We start from the raw sequence: 13,127 nt of genomic DNA on the forward strand, positions 1-13,127 counted from the left end.
AAGGACTGCTGTATGATACAGTGTGTACAGTAAAGGACTGCTGTATGATACAGTATGTACAGTAAAGGACTGCTGTATGATACAGTGTGTACAGTAAAGGACTGCTGTATGATACAGTACAGTAAAGGACTGCTGTATGATACAGTGTGTACAGTAAAGGACTGCTGTATGATACAGTATATACAGTAAAGGACTGCTGTATGATACAGTACAGTAAAGGACTGCTGTATGATACAGTATATACAGTAAAGGACTGCTGTATGATACAGTACAGTAAAGGACTGCTGTATGATACAGTGTATACAGTAAAGGACTGCTGTATGATACAGTACAGTAAAGGACTGCTGTATGATACAGTATATACAGTATATACAGTAAAGGACTGCTGTATGATACAGTACAGTAAAGGACTGCTGTATGATACAGTATATACAGTAAAGGACTGCTGTATGATACAGTACAGTAAAGGACTGCTGTATGATACAGTGTGTACAGTAAAGGACTGCTGTATGATATGTACTTACTTATGTACTGTGAGAGAGAAGCCCACGGTTCAAGAGATGATGGGGGAAATTTGGCTTCAAAATTTTGAGAAATCAACTGTATCTTTCAGCAAAACGCCTTGGAATCAGTAAAAGTAAGGGTTGAAGTTTTTTTGTTTTGTTTTGTTTTAAAAGTAGAGATGGAATATGGTGAAAGTACGCCAGAAAAGATCTCTCTTTCTCTTACCTCTCTGTTTTTCCCCCCTCTCTCTCTAACTTTCTCTCTCTCTCACACACTCTTTTCTTTCCTCTCTCTTTTTTTGTCAGAAGCTCACTCTTGGCACAGGTAGTGCTGAGTCATGTGGATAAAGGACAATACATCATGCGGCTGAAACTGGCTACGAATGAAATAACTCTGGCTTTCAGTTGGCACAGACGGGCATGGGCGGGCACTGGGTCGGTGGGTGTTTGGGCGATTTTGATGATTCCTCTGTGGCTCGATAACTTGCCTATTCCTGGTTTCAGAGAGCCTATTCCCATTCTCTGTGCCAGGACGTTTTGGGCACAGGGGCAGCCAGTGGCGGTCATGCCACCTCTGAGCAGGCTCTATATATTTGGGCCCCGAGGGGCAGAGTGAGCTAGTGGCCGAGGCGGGTATCGGTAAGAGTCGTCGCGTCTGTCCCTGTGTCTTACTGTCTGTCTCTCTGTGGGTCGGTCTGTCCAGCTAACGGGTCAGAACCGTGTGTCTGAGCGTCATCTCCTCCAGTTATCCGTACTGTTCGAACACCAATTCTCCAACCAATCCAATAATATTATTAGAATACAGTCGTGTGTACGCACAAGAGTTGGTATGATCTTGTGAAGAACTCATTGTAAATGATCCGTTGTTTAGCAGAGGGAATACGATTCTAATATAGTAGGTGTGCAAACATACATAACACGCGTAAAGAGCTAAATTTGTCATGCTCCGTAACCGTGTGAACGCACAAATGTTCGTTTGTTTTCTACTTTTTGTTTAGGCAGGTGTTCAGAGTGTTCTTGTTTGAATTCTTCCTCACAGAAATTTCCATTTCATTGCATTCCATCCTGAATCAGCATGGCTTCAGACCACCCAACCCCTGAAAAGAAGGACAAACAACCTGACGCTGCGGTTTTTAAGGTGTGTCACCTGGCAGGCGCACACACACACACACACACACCACACAGTTCACACACATTTCACACACACACACACACACACGCACACACATACACAGAGACGCTAAACAAATGAAACTGACTGAATGGGGTCTCAGTGGTGCTTCCAGTGGGATCAGACCACCAGCTAAAATGAACACATCAATATTATTTTCTCTTGTGAATCAAGGCTTTTCATTCTCTTTGGGCAATAAAAGTTTCAATAATTTGCAGAGGAGTCTCCCTCTTTTGGTGGGCAAGATTAAAATCTCTATATAAGGTGACCTTATGAGAGATCTAAAAGAACACTTAAGAAGGGGCTTCAACTAAAAACTGAAACGTGATACACCAAGAACCAAAAATCAGTATATATATTTCAGCACAAAAATAGTCACATTTGTTCATGTTACGTTTTTGCCGTCATCAGATTTTAGATGTGATATAACGGTTTCTTCCTCTTTTCACCCATCTATCTTTCTATTTCTCCCCTACCCCCCCCCCCCCCTCCCTCTCCCTCTCTCACACACACACACACACACACAGCTAGGGATCTATGAGAGAGAAAACTTCCAGGGGCAGTGCCATGAGCTGACAGGAGCTTGCCCCAACCTGCAGGAACTGGGAATAGAGCGGGTGGGCTCCATCATCGTGCACAGCGGCCCGTGAGTACGGGGAGGAAGGAGGGGTGAGGAGGGAGAGAGAGAGAGAGGGGAGGAGGAGAAAAGAGGAGGAGAAAAGAGGAGAAAGTGAATAAAGAAGTTCAGGGGTTAATCTGGTAGTATGTCTAAATTTGTGTTTGTATGTTTGCGTTTGTGTGTTTGTGTGTTTGTGTGTGTGTGTGTGTGTGTGCGTGGTGCAGCTGGGTGGGTTACGAACAGGCAGGCTGTACGGGGGAGCAGTATGTCTTTGAGAAAGGCCAGTACCCACGCTGGGATTCGTGGACTAACAGCAGGCGTGGTGAGAGTCTTGTTGCCTTCCGTCCCATAAAAGTGGTAAGAGCAACCTCCTGTCTCCCCATCTGTGTCGCATCTCTTTCCGTCTGACCGCTCAGGACAGTGTGTGTGTGTGTGTGTGTGTGTGTGTCTGAGAGAGAGAGAGAAAGGGAGAAATAGAGTGAAATCAACACACTGTAATTATGTCAGCTTGACTTTGTGGCTCTGACTTCTGCTCTATGGAGCCTTATGTGCTTATTACACACCAGATGTTTCCCTGGCTGTTGGATTGTTGCTCTCTGTGAAAAAGAGAAGGGTGATGAACATAACTCTCTCCCATGCCATGATGGGTTACTCTGAGTGTTTCAGGACAGTCAAGAGCATAAGGTCGTCCTGTTCGAGGCCCCAGGATTCACAGGGAAGAAGATTGAGATAATTGATGATGATGTTCCCAGTTTCCACGCCCACGGTTACCAAGAGAAGGTGTCGTCAGTACGAGTGCACAGTGGAACGTGAGTCAGTGCCTCACCTACTGCACTTATTGCGCGCGCGCACGCACACACACACACACACACACACACACACACACACACACACACTACCACACACACACACAGACACACACACAGACACACACACAGACACACACACACACACACACACACACACACACGCACAAACACAGACACAGACACACACACACAGACAAACACAGACACAGACACACACACACACACACACAGACACACACACACACACACAAACACAGACAAACACAGACACACACACACACACACAGACAGACAAACACAGACACACACACACACACACAGACAGACACACACATACACACACACACCCACAAAGACACACAGACACACACACACACGTGGATATCCACAACAAGCAATTTGGATAGCTTCATTACATACACACAGAAAAGATTTCCATGAGAGGGCAAAACGTGTCAGTCAGAGATAGTTTAAGGGAAAAAATGACAAAATATGGTTTTCCGTGTTTACTTTTGATATAATCCAGTTTTACGACATTTATAGGGTTTCTCATTGTCAGTTGTTTGCCCCCCCCCCTCTCTCTCTGTCTCTCTTGGTTTCAGCTGGGTGGGGTACCAGTATCCAGGATACCGTGGCAACCAGTACGTTTTTGAAAAAGGTGAATACAAGGATATTTCCGAATTGGGAGCCAAAGCCCCGCAGATCCAGTCCGTGCGGCGAGTCCTGGACCAGCAGTGGCACTCCAGGGGTGCGTTCGACACCACGGACTGAGCCCCCCTCCCCCTCTGACACAGCCCTTAAATCTGTGCCCAGCAGCCTGTGTTACAGGGTCCTCCCCCCCCGCTGAGGCAAGCCAATAAAACCTCTGTGCTTCTCTAAACCGGCCTGGTGGTCTCTCTCTCTCTCTCTCTCTCTCTCTCGGGTTTTTGCTCTTTTTCCCCCACCCTTGGTCAATGTTAATCTCTGAGGCTTTCAAAGGTGGATGGACACATAGAAAACAATAGGAAAAGAGTAAAGGTCTCTCACACCCCATCTCATTTTTTTAAAGACATATTTTATCTTGTTAATCACACACACACATACATACATACATATACACATAGAGAGAGGAGAGAGTATGACTGGGGGTTTAGCTAAAAAAGTGACGGTCTTACGATCCATTCATAGCTTTAATCTAGGCGTGAACACGGTAAACAGTTTGTTTGCAGACAGCATGACATACTGTATTATACAAGGATGACTGGCTAATGACCCATTTTTTCTCAAAAGTTTCATGACCTGAGTCTATGGGCGCTATGTAGGAGGAAGGAAAACAGCAGCGGGTCAGGTCAGTTCGCAGTCAGGCAGGGAATTTGACAGCTCGGTGCGTGCACTGTTTTCCAGTGTATTCGTTTAGTGCGGCCAACGACCGTATGCTCGCGACGGTGTTGATCGGCTGATCCACAACCACTGGAAAGTTCCCGCATGTTTCTCCCACGTAGTCACCTGTCTCTGTAAAGTTGTACACGAACTCCTGCGTTTTTTTTTAAATAGGTGCAACCGTGCTACATTACAAAACAGATTAGTTTACCAAATGCGCATTGCGCAGTCCATATGACAACTCCATCGGTTAACGAGGCATCACAAATTATTAGTTCCAGGCAAGGCTGTTGCTATGCAAAAAACTGGTAAAGGATATGTCTTGTAGCCGGAAGAGTAGAGTCTCACGGTTCTGTGCCGGTCATAACCGACTGCCGATGAAAGAGTTCCATTAAAACTTGATAAATTGCATCTGCTCAAACATGCTCGCCACCTGTCGCGCGCCGAGGATAGCCAACCTCTCTGTCAGGCATGGAGCGTAAACGTTACGCAACGAGGATATTCGCGGAAATCTGAATTTGAGATTTTAAATAGATAACTTAATTTACATTTCAATATCATTTTCTCATTCCAAGCATTTTTGATTACTCAGCGATATGAACGCTGTTCTTGTGACCGAAGCCTATTTTTAAGGGTTTGAAGCTATACTGCAACCGGATATTCCTAGTCCTCTGACAGTTTATCATCACCGTCATCGTAAAACCACTGTAAATTAAACTGTTGCCCAGTCCCGTGCATAATACATTGATATACGTTGCGGTCCTACAATCGAAACGCATAATTCAATATTAGCAACGACATTAATGTGTTAGTAATGTGATATGTTAATGATTTGTAATATTGACGGAATTGCAATGTTCAGTTTTACAGTTATAAACCTTTTGGTTATTGTATTGTTAGGTTTATTTGATCCACTAGAGGGCAATGGTTTTCTAACGCTAGTCTCCAGCAAGCCCACTTGCCCTCAGTAGACGAGGTGCGTGCTCCCGCGATGATTCTGGTACGCGCTGCGCGTACGTGCAACTTGAAAACTTAGTGCTGCATACTGTAAAAGACCACAGGGAACGGGTCAGAGGAACCTCGACGTTGAAAAAGAAACATTGTCTCGGAAAACACACCGGCGCGGTTCCCATCGCCGAACTGAATCCCGTTAACATGGATGATTTAGGTGAGTGTGCGATGTGCCCATTCGATTGTTCAATCCTATTGGCTGTGAGTCTTTTGCAATACTGGCTGGAGCTCCGTAGATAGCCTGCAAGCTAATTAAATAAGGTGTGTGGATGTATCGTTGACCAGCGCCAGCCCGTAGTCATGAAAGCAGGGATGTTTACCCCGGAGTGCAGCGTGGGAATCGGCAGGACTGAGACAGGCCGCTGTTGAGAGGGATTTCAGAAGCGATCCAACTGTGGATGTTGTGGCTTTGGCATGAGAGCCGTAACTTACCCCCTTAACCATCGCCGCATAGTTGTAAATAGCTAATGGCTCGGCGAGAGACGAAATTAGGTTACCTAGCCTGCCACATCACAGGGGTCTAAGGCAAACGGCGTAGCAGTAGCAGCGTCAGGCGATTTCGTTAAAAAAAAACCCAGCCCCAAGCGAAGCAGAAACTCAGTTAAAGAACTCTTTCGTTGTCACCCCAGCACGCGCCGCGTTTTGGATATTAGCTGGAGAATCTCAATATTGGGGAAAGTTAGGATATAATTACCCCGTCTCGATCAGTTCTCTGGAGTAACAGCTGTGTTGGTATATCCACATAGAAGCGGGTGGGAGGTAGTTCGTTGTTGTAGTAGAAGCTTAACACTCGAAGCCGAACAAATTCAGTGATAACGAGTTAGCTGTGTGAATATGATTCTTCTTGACCCCTGTTCAGAGAGCGAGGAAGTTTGACTCTTACGGGCTGAATTTGTGTGATGCGTTTTTAGAGACAGAACACACAACTTTTTTATTTGACTGTCAGCATATTAGCCTTCCGAAGTTATATATACTTCTGTGCTTTCCACGCTTAAAAAGAATAATGAAATAAAACGTCCCTTGCTTTGAAATCCAACCGACCAAATATTTGTACCCCCGGGCACAAGCCTCAGTGTGTGAAAATGCTGAGAATGAAAATGACTGCGCGTTTACGGCAAGTTTTGGGCGTTTTATTTAGCCAGTCTAAATGTGTTTTGTCTAACGGTATTTAGTGAGTCTGTTGTGAACCAGTAAGCCGTAATAAACGCTGCCGGACGCATTAAACTGTACCGGCAGGAGTTTTCTGGCAGGCCCAGTGTGTCAACAGTGTTGGTGTGGCATTTTCTAACTGACGGATTCTTAAAAAGGTCAACCCAGACAATATTTACCGTTCGTTTAATTATTACCTTACTCAGCTGTTTTCTCTGATTTGGACAGTTCTTACTTCAGTCACGTAAGATTACCGTATACAGTTCAATTTAAGAGATATTTTGTGGTTTTTAATACTCTACAAATTACGTCTGGATTTGTCCTGACTGTGGACTCAGGTGATAAGGACTCCAAAATGCAGGACCTCACATTAAGATTCAAACAGCCACTATCCAACGACATACTACAGAACGAGCTGACAGCTGCAGAATTTTGTTTTCTTACTCGGTTAAATGTAGGAATAATATTTGAAAAACCACATGGAAACGGAATGTTTCTTATTTCACTCAAGCAATGTGTTCTTCAACGAGAGCTACAAACACACAGATGGTAAGGGTACAAAACGCATGTCAGATGTTGCTTGAGATTCCACCGAGATGTGGAGCAACATACTTGGACTTGTTCAAACGTATTTCTGTCATACGACACTCTAAGCAGACGAACGTGTAGACGGGCCACTAAAGAGGTGTTAACCTCAAACTAAACACACGGACACGGACACACACACACACACACACACACACACACACAACCATCTACTGTGTGAGATCAAATCAATAAACCTGACCTCACCGGTATCATACAAAGCCGGCGTGTCGTGTTTTTATTTATGAAGCCTCGGCCCGCTTGTTGATGCATTACCATATTTGGTGATGCCATTTTGCTCGCGTACGTAAGTATGTATGTATGTGTGTGTGTGTTTGTGGTTGACAAAACGAAGAGTGTGTCTGTGTTCCTGTTAGGTTGAAGTCAAAATGTATTTGGTAAATTTATGAAAAAAGTCCCGTGTGAAGGGGAGACAGAGTGAGGCATTATGGGAGATGATAGCAGACATCTTTGCAGGAAGAAGAGAATGTGAGATGTGGGGAAACATACACACTCTCTCTCTCTCTCTCTCTCTCTTTATCTCCTCTTACCTTTAGCAGAGAGTCTGGGTGAAGATGTGCCTGCAGGTAGCCTTGTACACTTTCACACACACTCTCTCTCTCTCGCTCTCTCTCTTCTGTTTTTCACAGTATTCACACGTGGAGACTAAGCACTTCACATACTTCAGAACGGGGTGCATCTTTTGACTCGTCACCTGTTTGGACTGTTACAGTCACAGACCCTCACACAGCCAAGCCCACTGGAAAAATTGAGTGTTTTGGGGGTTTTTTTTTCCATGAGAAGTGAAGCTTCTTTTTATGAAATGGTTCATTTGGACTGGGCCTTTAGGAACTTCTGTTTTCTGGAGTAGGTGAACTGGCCAGATCCCCAACCCCCCGGTGAACCCTATGCTCAGAGTCTGACTCACACATTGCTGGAGGCACACTCTGTGGGTAAAGCCACGGTGTCACGGTCAGCAGACCTTAAAGTCCATTTTGGGGCAGGGCAGGTGATGATAAAGTGTTTCCATAACAGACTGTGAACTGCAGTTTCATACGTGTGGGTGAGTGCTGATCTTCTTGTGACAGTTGAGACATTAACTTGCGCACACGATAAACAGTGTTTGTTTGTGAACTCTGGCTGAAGAAACCTTTCTGCTGGGCGTCAAAGCTCCGGGCTTTTCCGCAGCGCTGAGTGTCTCCGACCCTGACTCACAGGCTGAGTACAGAGAGATCAGATGGTCTCGTTTACAGGGGCTGGGGGAAAAGAAGACAAGCTGTTATTCAAACAGATGCATGCACACTCCAAACTGTGTCCTCCCCCCCCCCCCCCCCACCCCCCACCCAACTGCAAAAAAACAAACAAACAAAAAAAACTTCGGCTGCTTGTTTCTCTTGATGTTTCCGTAAACCACGAAGCTTCACGCCATCCGCTGTGACACAGAGCCATCTGCACCACACTATCCAAAACATTTGTTTTGGCTTTACAGATGTCAGATTCCTCTGTGTGTGTGTGTGTGCGTGTGCAAGCGCACACACACTCACACATGTAGGTATGTGTATATGTAAGGGAGGTTTGGGGATTTGCTTTGGCTTTCTGTAGTTCTTTTCCGGGCTGTGTTCAGCCGTGTGTTTTGGGATGGAAGTGGAACTGCCAGAAGTAGCATCTTTGGTTTGTGTTCCTAGTGCATATAGCCTGGTTACAAGCTTCCAGAACATTCCAGTGGTTTCTCTCAGAGCGGTTCTCATAGCTTCACCAGGCCTTCTCCCGTAAGGTCAGAGAGAGTGTGTGTGCGTGTGTGTGTGTGTGATATTGTGAAAGAGAGAGAGAGAGAGAGAGAGGAGACGGGAAGAACAGGGAAACGGATGCTGAGCGCGGGGCAGTCTGTGAAAATGTAAACTCAGTCACATGAGTATCTTGGAATATAATCAAACCACTATGTTCATCACATGATCAAAACACTTCCCTTCTCTCTGGCTCTCGCCCTCTTTCTCAAACACACACACACACACACACACACACCCCTTACTTTCAGTGATCAGCAGCATGGAGCCGAGCTGAATCAGGACTGTAATCGATGAGGGACGCGGTGTGGTAAACGTCCCTGGATCGGTCAGGGGAGAGAAGACATGTTCAGTAAACGAATAATGAATAAATAACACAGTGAATGAATGAGTAAATAACATTCAGTAAACGTTACACAACTTGGGAGCGGTGTCTTTGGCTGTTTCCATGTGATGGGCTGAAAACGTAGCCTTGATTTCGGTCTGGAGTCTAAGCAAAGCCAAAAGCGCAGAGTCTCTCAGTTCTTCTGACGACTTGAGTCAAAAGACAAGAACATACAACAGGAGAACCTCTGTTGGATAAAAGTCTCCCACTTTTTTCGGCTCAAGTCGTATGGTTAACGTAGAGATCCTGCTCTCTGGAAGCTGCCACCACCCCAGAGATCCTGCCCAGAAGTTGATGCTAATTGTTTGTTCTGATCTGAGGTCAGTTTGTAATACTTTTTGTGATGGTCAGTGGGCTCTTTGATTCAGCTGATTATAATACATATATAAACTGTTTGGAACAGTGTGGCGTGTTTGCTGTGCTGGGTTCTAAATGTGTGTGTGTGTGTGTGTGTGTGTGTGTAAGTGACTGATTATGAGTCAATAACTTGAGGACTTACTCAATAAGAGGAACATTAAAACATTCGTTCCTTTACTCTTGATTTACTGTGTTGGTTGATATGTCTTACAGGCATGTGGTTGAACGCTGTGCTGTGTTCAGCATCAGAGAGTCCTGTCCTGTCTCACACATGCACACACACACACACACACGCTTCTCTTTTCTGGGCGTGTGTCAGCTCGCTGTGCATGCTCCACTTACCAAAATATGCCTGACAGGCGAGCTTGTGTGTGTGTGTGTGTGTGTGCCTGTGTGTGTGTGTGAGATTAGATATGCAAGGATTTATGTATGTGTGAGAGTATTTGAGGGTGTTGATGTGGGGCTTTGAAATTGAGGGATATTTGAGATGGTGGATAATACTGTGTTCTTAAGTCACAGAGCAGCAAACACACACACCGTCCACCGAAACATGGACACATATTCTCAAAGAGCAGAGGGCTTTGTGTGTGTGTGTGAGTTTGTTAAGTGGTATCAGTGTTAGTGTGTGTGTGTGGTGGGGGGGGGGGGGGGGGGGGGGGGGGGGTGTAAAGTAGTTTCAGTGTGAGTGTGTGTGGTGGTGTGAGGGTGTGTGTGTGTTAGTGTGTGTGGTGTTGGGGGGGGGGGGTGTAAAGTGATATCAGTGTTAGTGTGTGGCCTCTGGACAAACCTCTGTCCTGTGCTCTTTGAGAATATGTGTGCATGAGCTGGAGACGGTGTGTGTGTGTTTGCAGCGCTGTGACTTTTCTCTCTGTCATCTCAGATGCTCTGCTGACTAATGCTTCCAACCTAACTCTTCAAATCGGTTTTAGTCTGGAAAATTCCCTGTGACAGAACAGTGCCTGATAGAGCCATTGTGTGTGTGTGTGTGTGTGTGTGTGTGCGCACACGCGTGTGTGTGTGAGATCTTATGATAATTTATCACTCTGGATGTCAGTGCTAAAACTACCTCTCTCTACACCAGCAGTTTCCTCTTTCTGTGGTACACATTGGAGCTTCTGCATGTGTGTCTGTGTGTGTGCGCGTGTGCTTGTGTGTGTCTGTGTGTGTGTGCGTGTGCTCGTGTGTGTCTGTGTGCGTGCGTGCGTGTGTGTCTGTGTGTCTCTGTGTGTCAGTGCATGTGCAGTTTGGTTCTCTGTATTGCCTCTTGGCCTGTGTTACTCAAAGAATCAAAGGACACTGATTTCATGACTGATTGGCAACATCAGAATACTAACAAACCAGCTAAGGGACACACACACACACACACACACACACACACACGTTCCTTCCTTTCTCTGTCACATTATACATCTCAGTCTCTGACGTTGTGGTCTCTGAGAACACACAGACTTGTGCGTATGTTGTGTGTGTGTGTGTGTGTGTGTGTGTGTGTCTGTGTGGAGAGGACAGCAGGACACACAGCTGTGGTGTTTATGAAAAGAGGTTGATGGTGCAGAGGTGAGGAAGAGGAGGGTGAGGAAGAGGAGGGTGAGGAGGAGAGGGTGAGGAAGAGGAGGGTGAGGAGGAGAGGGAGAGGAGGGTGAGGAGGAGAGGAAGAGGAGGGTGAGGTCACTGGTTCATACTCTTCTCCCTGTGAACACTGCCAGATGTGAGAATTCAGCTGGGCCAGGTCCAGAAAGAGGTAGAGAGAGAGCGAGCGAGAGAGAGAGAGAGGTGATTGAGGTCAGAAGAAAACTTGCAGTCTCTCTCTCTCCCTCTCTCCCTCTCTTCCTCTGTCTCTCTCGCTCTCTCGCTCTCTCTCTCTCTCTCTCTCTCTCTCTCTCTCTCTCTCTCTCTCTCTCTCTCTCTCGTATGGTGGAAACTACCCTTTGTCTTGTTGCTATGAACCAGAACCAAAGAACACAAACAGAAACCAGAAACATCAGACAAACACACGCAAACATACACTGACAAACATGTACAAGAAACCCAAATACAGACAAACACACAGAAGTTGAAAAACTAAAAAAACCCCACCATGGATTAAAGTAAACTTGCAGATGAGTACATGAAGCTTCAGTTCAAGAAATCTAGACAAAACCAAACCAGCTTTAACTGAAGAGCATTTAGTGATGTCACCAGACTTCAGTAGTGTTTCAGTGTTAAGTCTGTTTGACAGTGAATGACTGACCTCACTCATCAAAAACAGACTGTCCCCCTCTGTGTGGAACAGACCACAGAGAGCAGAACACTGCAACCTATTCAGGCGTGTGTGTGTGTGTGTGTGTGTGTGTGTAGGAAATTGAAAAGGCTGTGTGTGTGGATCAGTCTCATCCAAACTGGTCCATATTTTAAGAACAGTCCTTTAACGGGTCATTTGACGGACGATGTCACACTCCCCCCTTAGGACGAGGAAAAAAGTCTGCTTTGACTGAGACTTCCTGTCAGGGGGACAAGCTGTCTTTTGTCTGTCTCTCTCCCTCTTTCTTTCTCTCTCACACACACGCACGCACGCACGCACATCACTGACAGTGCCTCACAGAGAGAGACAGACAGCAGAACTCATGTGTTTGGTGGTGGACAGAGGGAAACTCTTTTGGTTTCTCTTTTCCTCTTGATTCTGATCTCTCTCTCTCGCTCTCTCTCTCTCTCTCTCTCTCTGTCTCTCTCCCTCCCTCTCCCTTTCTGTCTCTGTCTCACTCAACACACAAACAGTAGACGTGAAAGCCTGCTGTGGATGTATGAATTATGTTGGGTCAACATCTCTTAGATGAGTGATAACAGCCGTCTTCACGCAGTCTATGAATCCATGTCTTTGGTTCTCTGCGTTCATTTTGATCGTGCTATGACAGGCCTAACAAATCCGCTATGCACCGTTCTGCTGGCCATTTCCCACACTGAGAGGCCCTGAGTTTTGACTGGGAGTTTGCTCCATGTCTCAGACCTCTGGATGTGAAAGCCGAGGGGCGGGTTTGTCCACTGAGCCACAGAACCAGCCAAAGTCTCTCCATAACCGTGTCCCCAATCGCGCACACGATGCGTCTCTTCATCAACGCCAAGACCGACCTTCGGCGTCGGGCTGCGTGGAGCAGTCGGGCCCGTGCAGCGACCGGGCCATCCGCCGGCCTGCGACGGAGAAGCGTAAAGGGGGTGGCGGTCACGTGGTGTGACGTCATATGGCTGTACGTGTCAGTGCGGTTAAACCACAGCCCAGAGACTCTGCTCTGAGAACCTGTGCGACGCTCGACTCGCGAGCTGGCCAAAGCCGTCTAATGATGAGCTCAAAGCAGCTGCCGATGTTTGAGAATCATGTTTTGTTAGGCCATATATGTTTAAGAGAGAATGCAGAGGCAGTT

General features: G+C 46.2%; 1 protein-coding gene across 2 annotated transcripts; it reads left to right on the forward strand.

Moving 5' to 3' along the window:
* Positions 1 to 1,578: 1,578 nt before the first annotated feature.
* On the forward strand, positions 1,579 to 3,873 carry LOC115813165 (beta-crystallin B2-like). Of its 2 annotated transcripts, none has more exons than XM_030775778.1 (5): positions 1,579 to 1,641; positions 2,202 to 2,320; positions 2,518 to 2,650; positions 2,960 to 3,102; positions 3,705 to 3,873. In XM_030775778.1, exons 1-5 carry the CDS (start codon positions 1,579 to 1,581, stop codon positions 3,871 to 3,873), a joined length of 627 nt encoding a protein of 208 aa, XP_030631638.1. The 2 variants fall into 2 exon arrangements, with proteins under 2 accessions (XP_030631638.1, XP_030631646.1); XM_030775786.1 differs by having other exon boundaries at positions 1,579 to 1,632.
* The last annotated feature ends 9,254 nt before the right edge of the window (positions 3,874 to 13,127 follow it).

Source organism: Chanos chanos, chromosome 1, assembly GCF_902362185.1.
Source record: "Chanos chanos chromosome 1, fChaCha1.1, whole genome shotgun sequence".
NCBI lineage: Eukaryota > Metazoa > Chordata > Actinopteri > Gonorynchiformes > Chanidae > Chanos > Chanos chanos.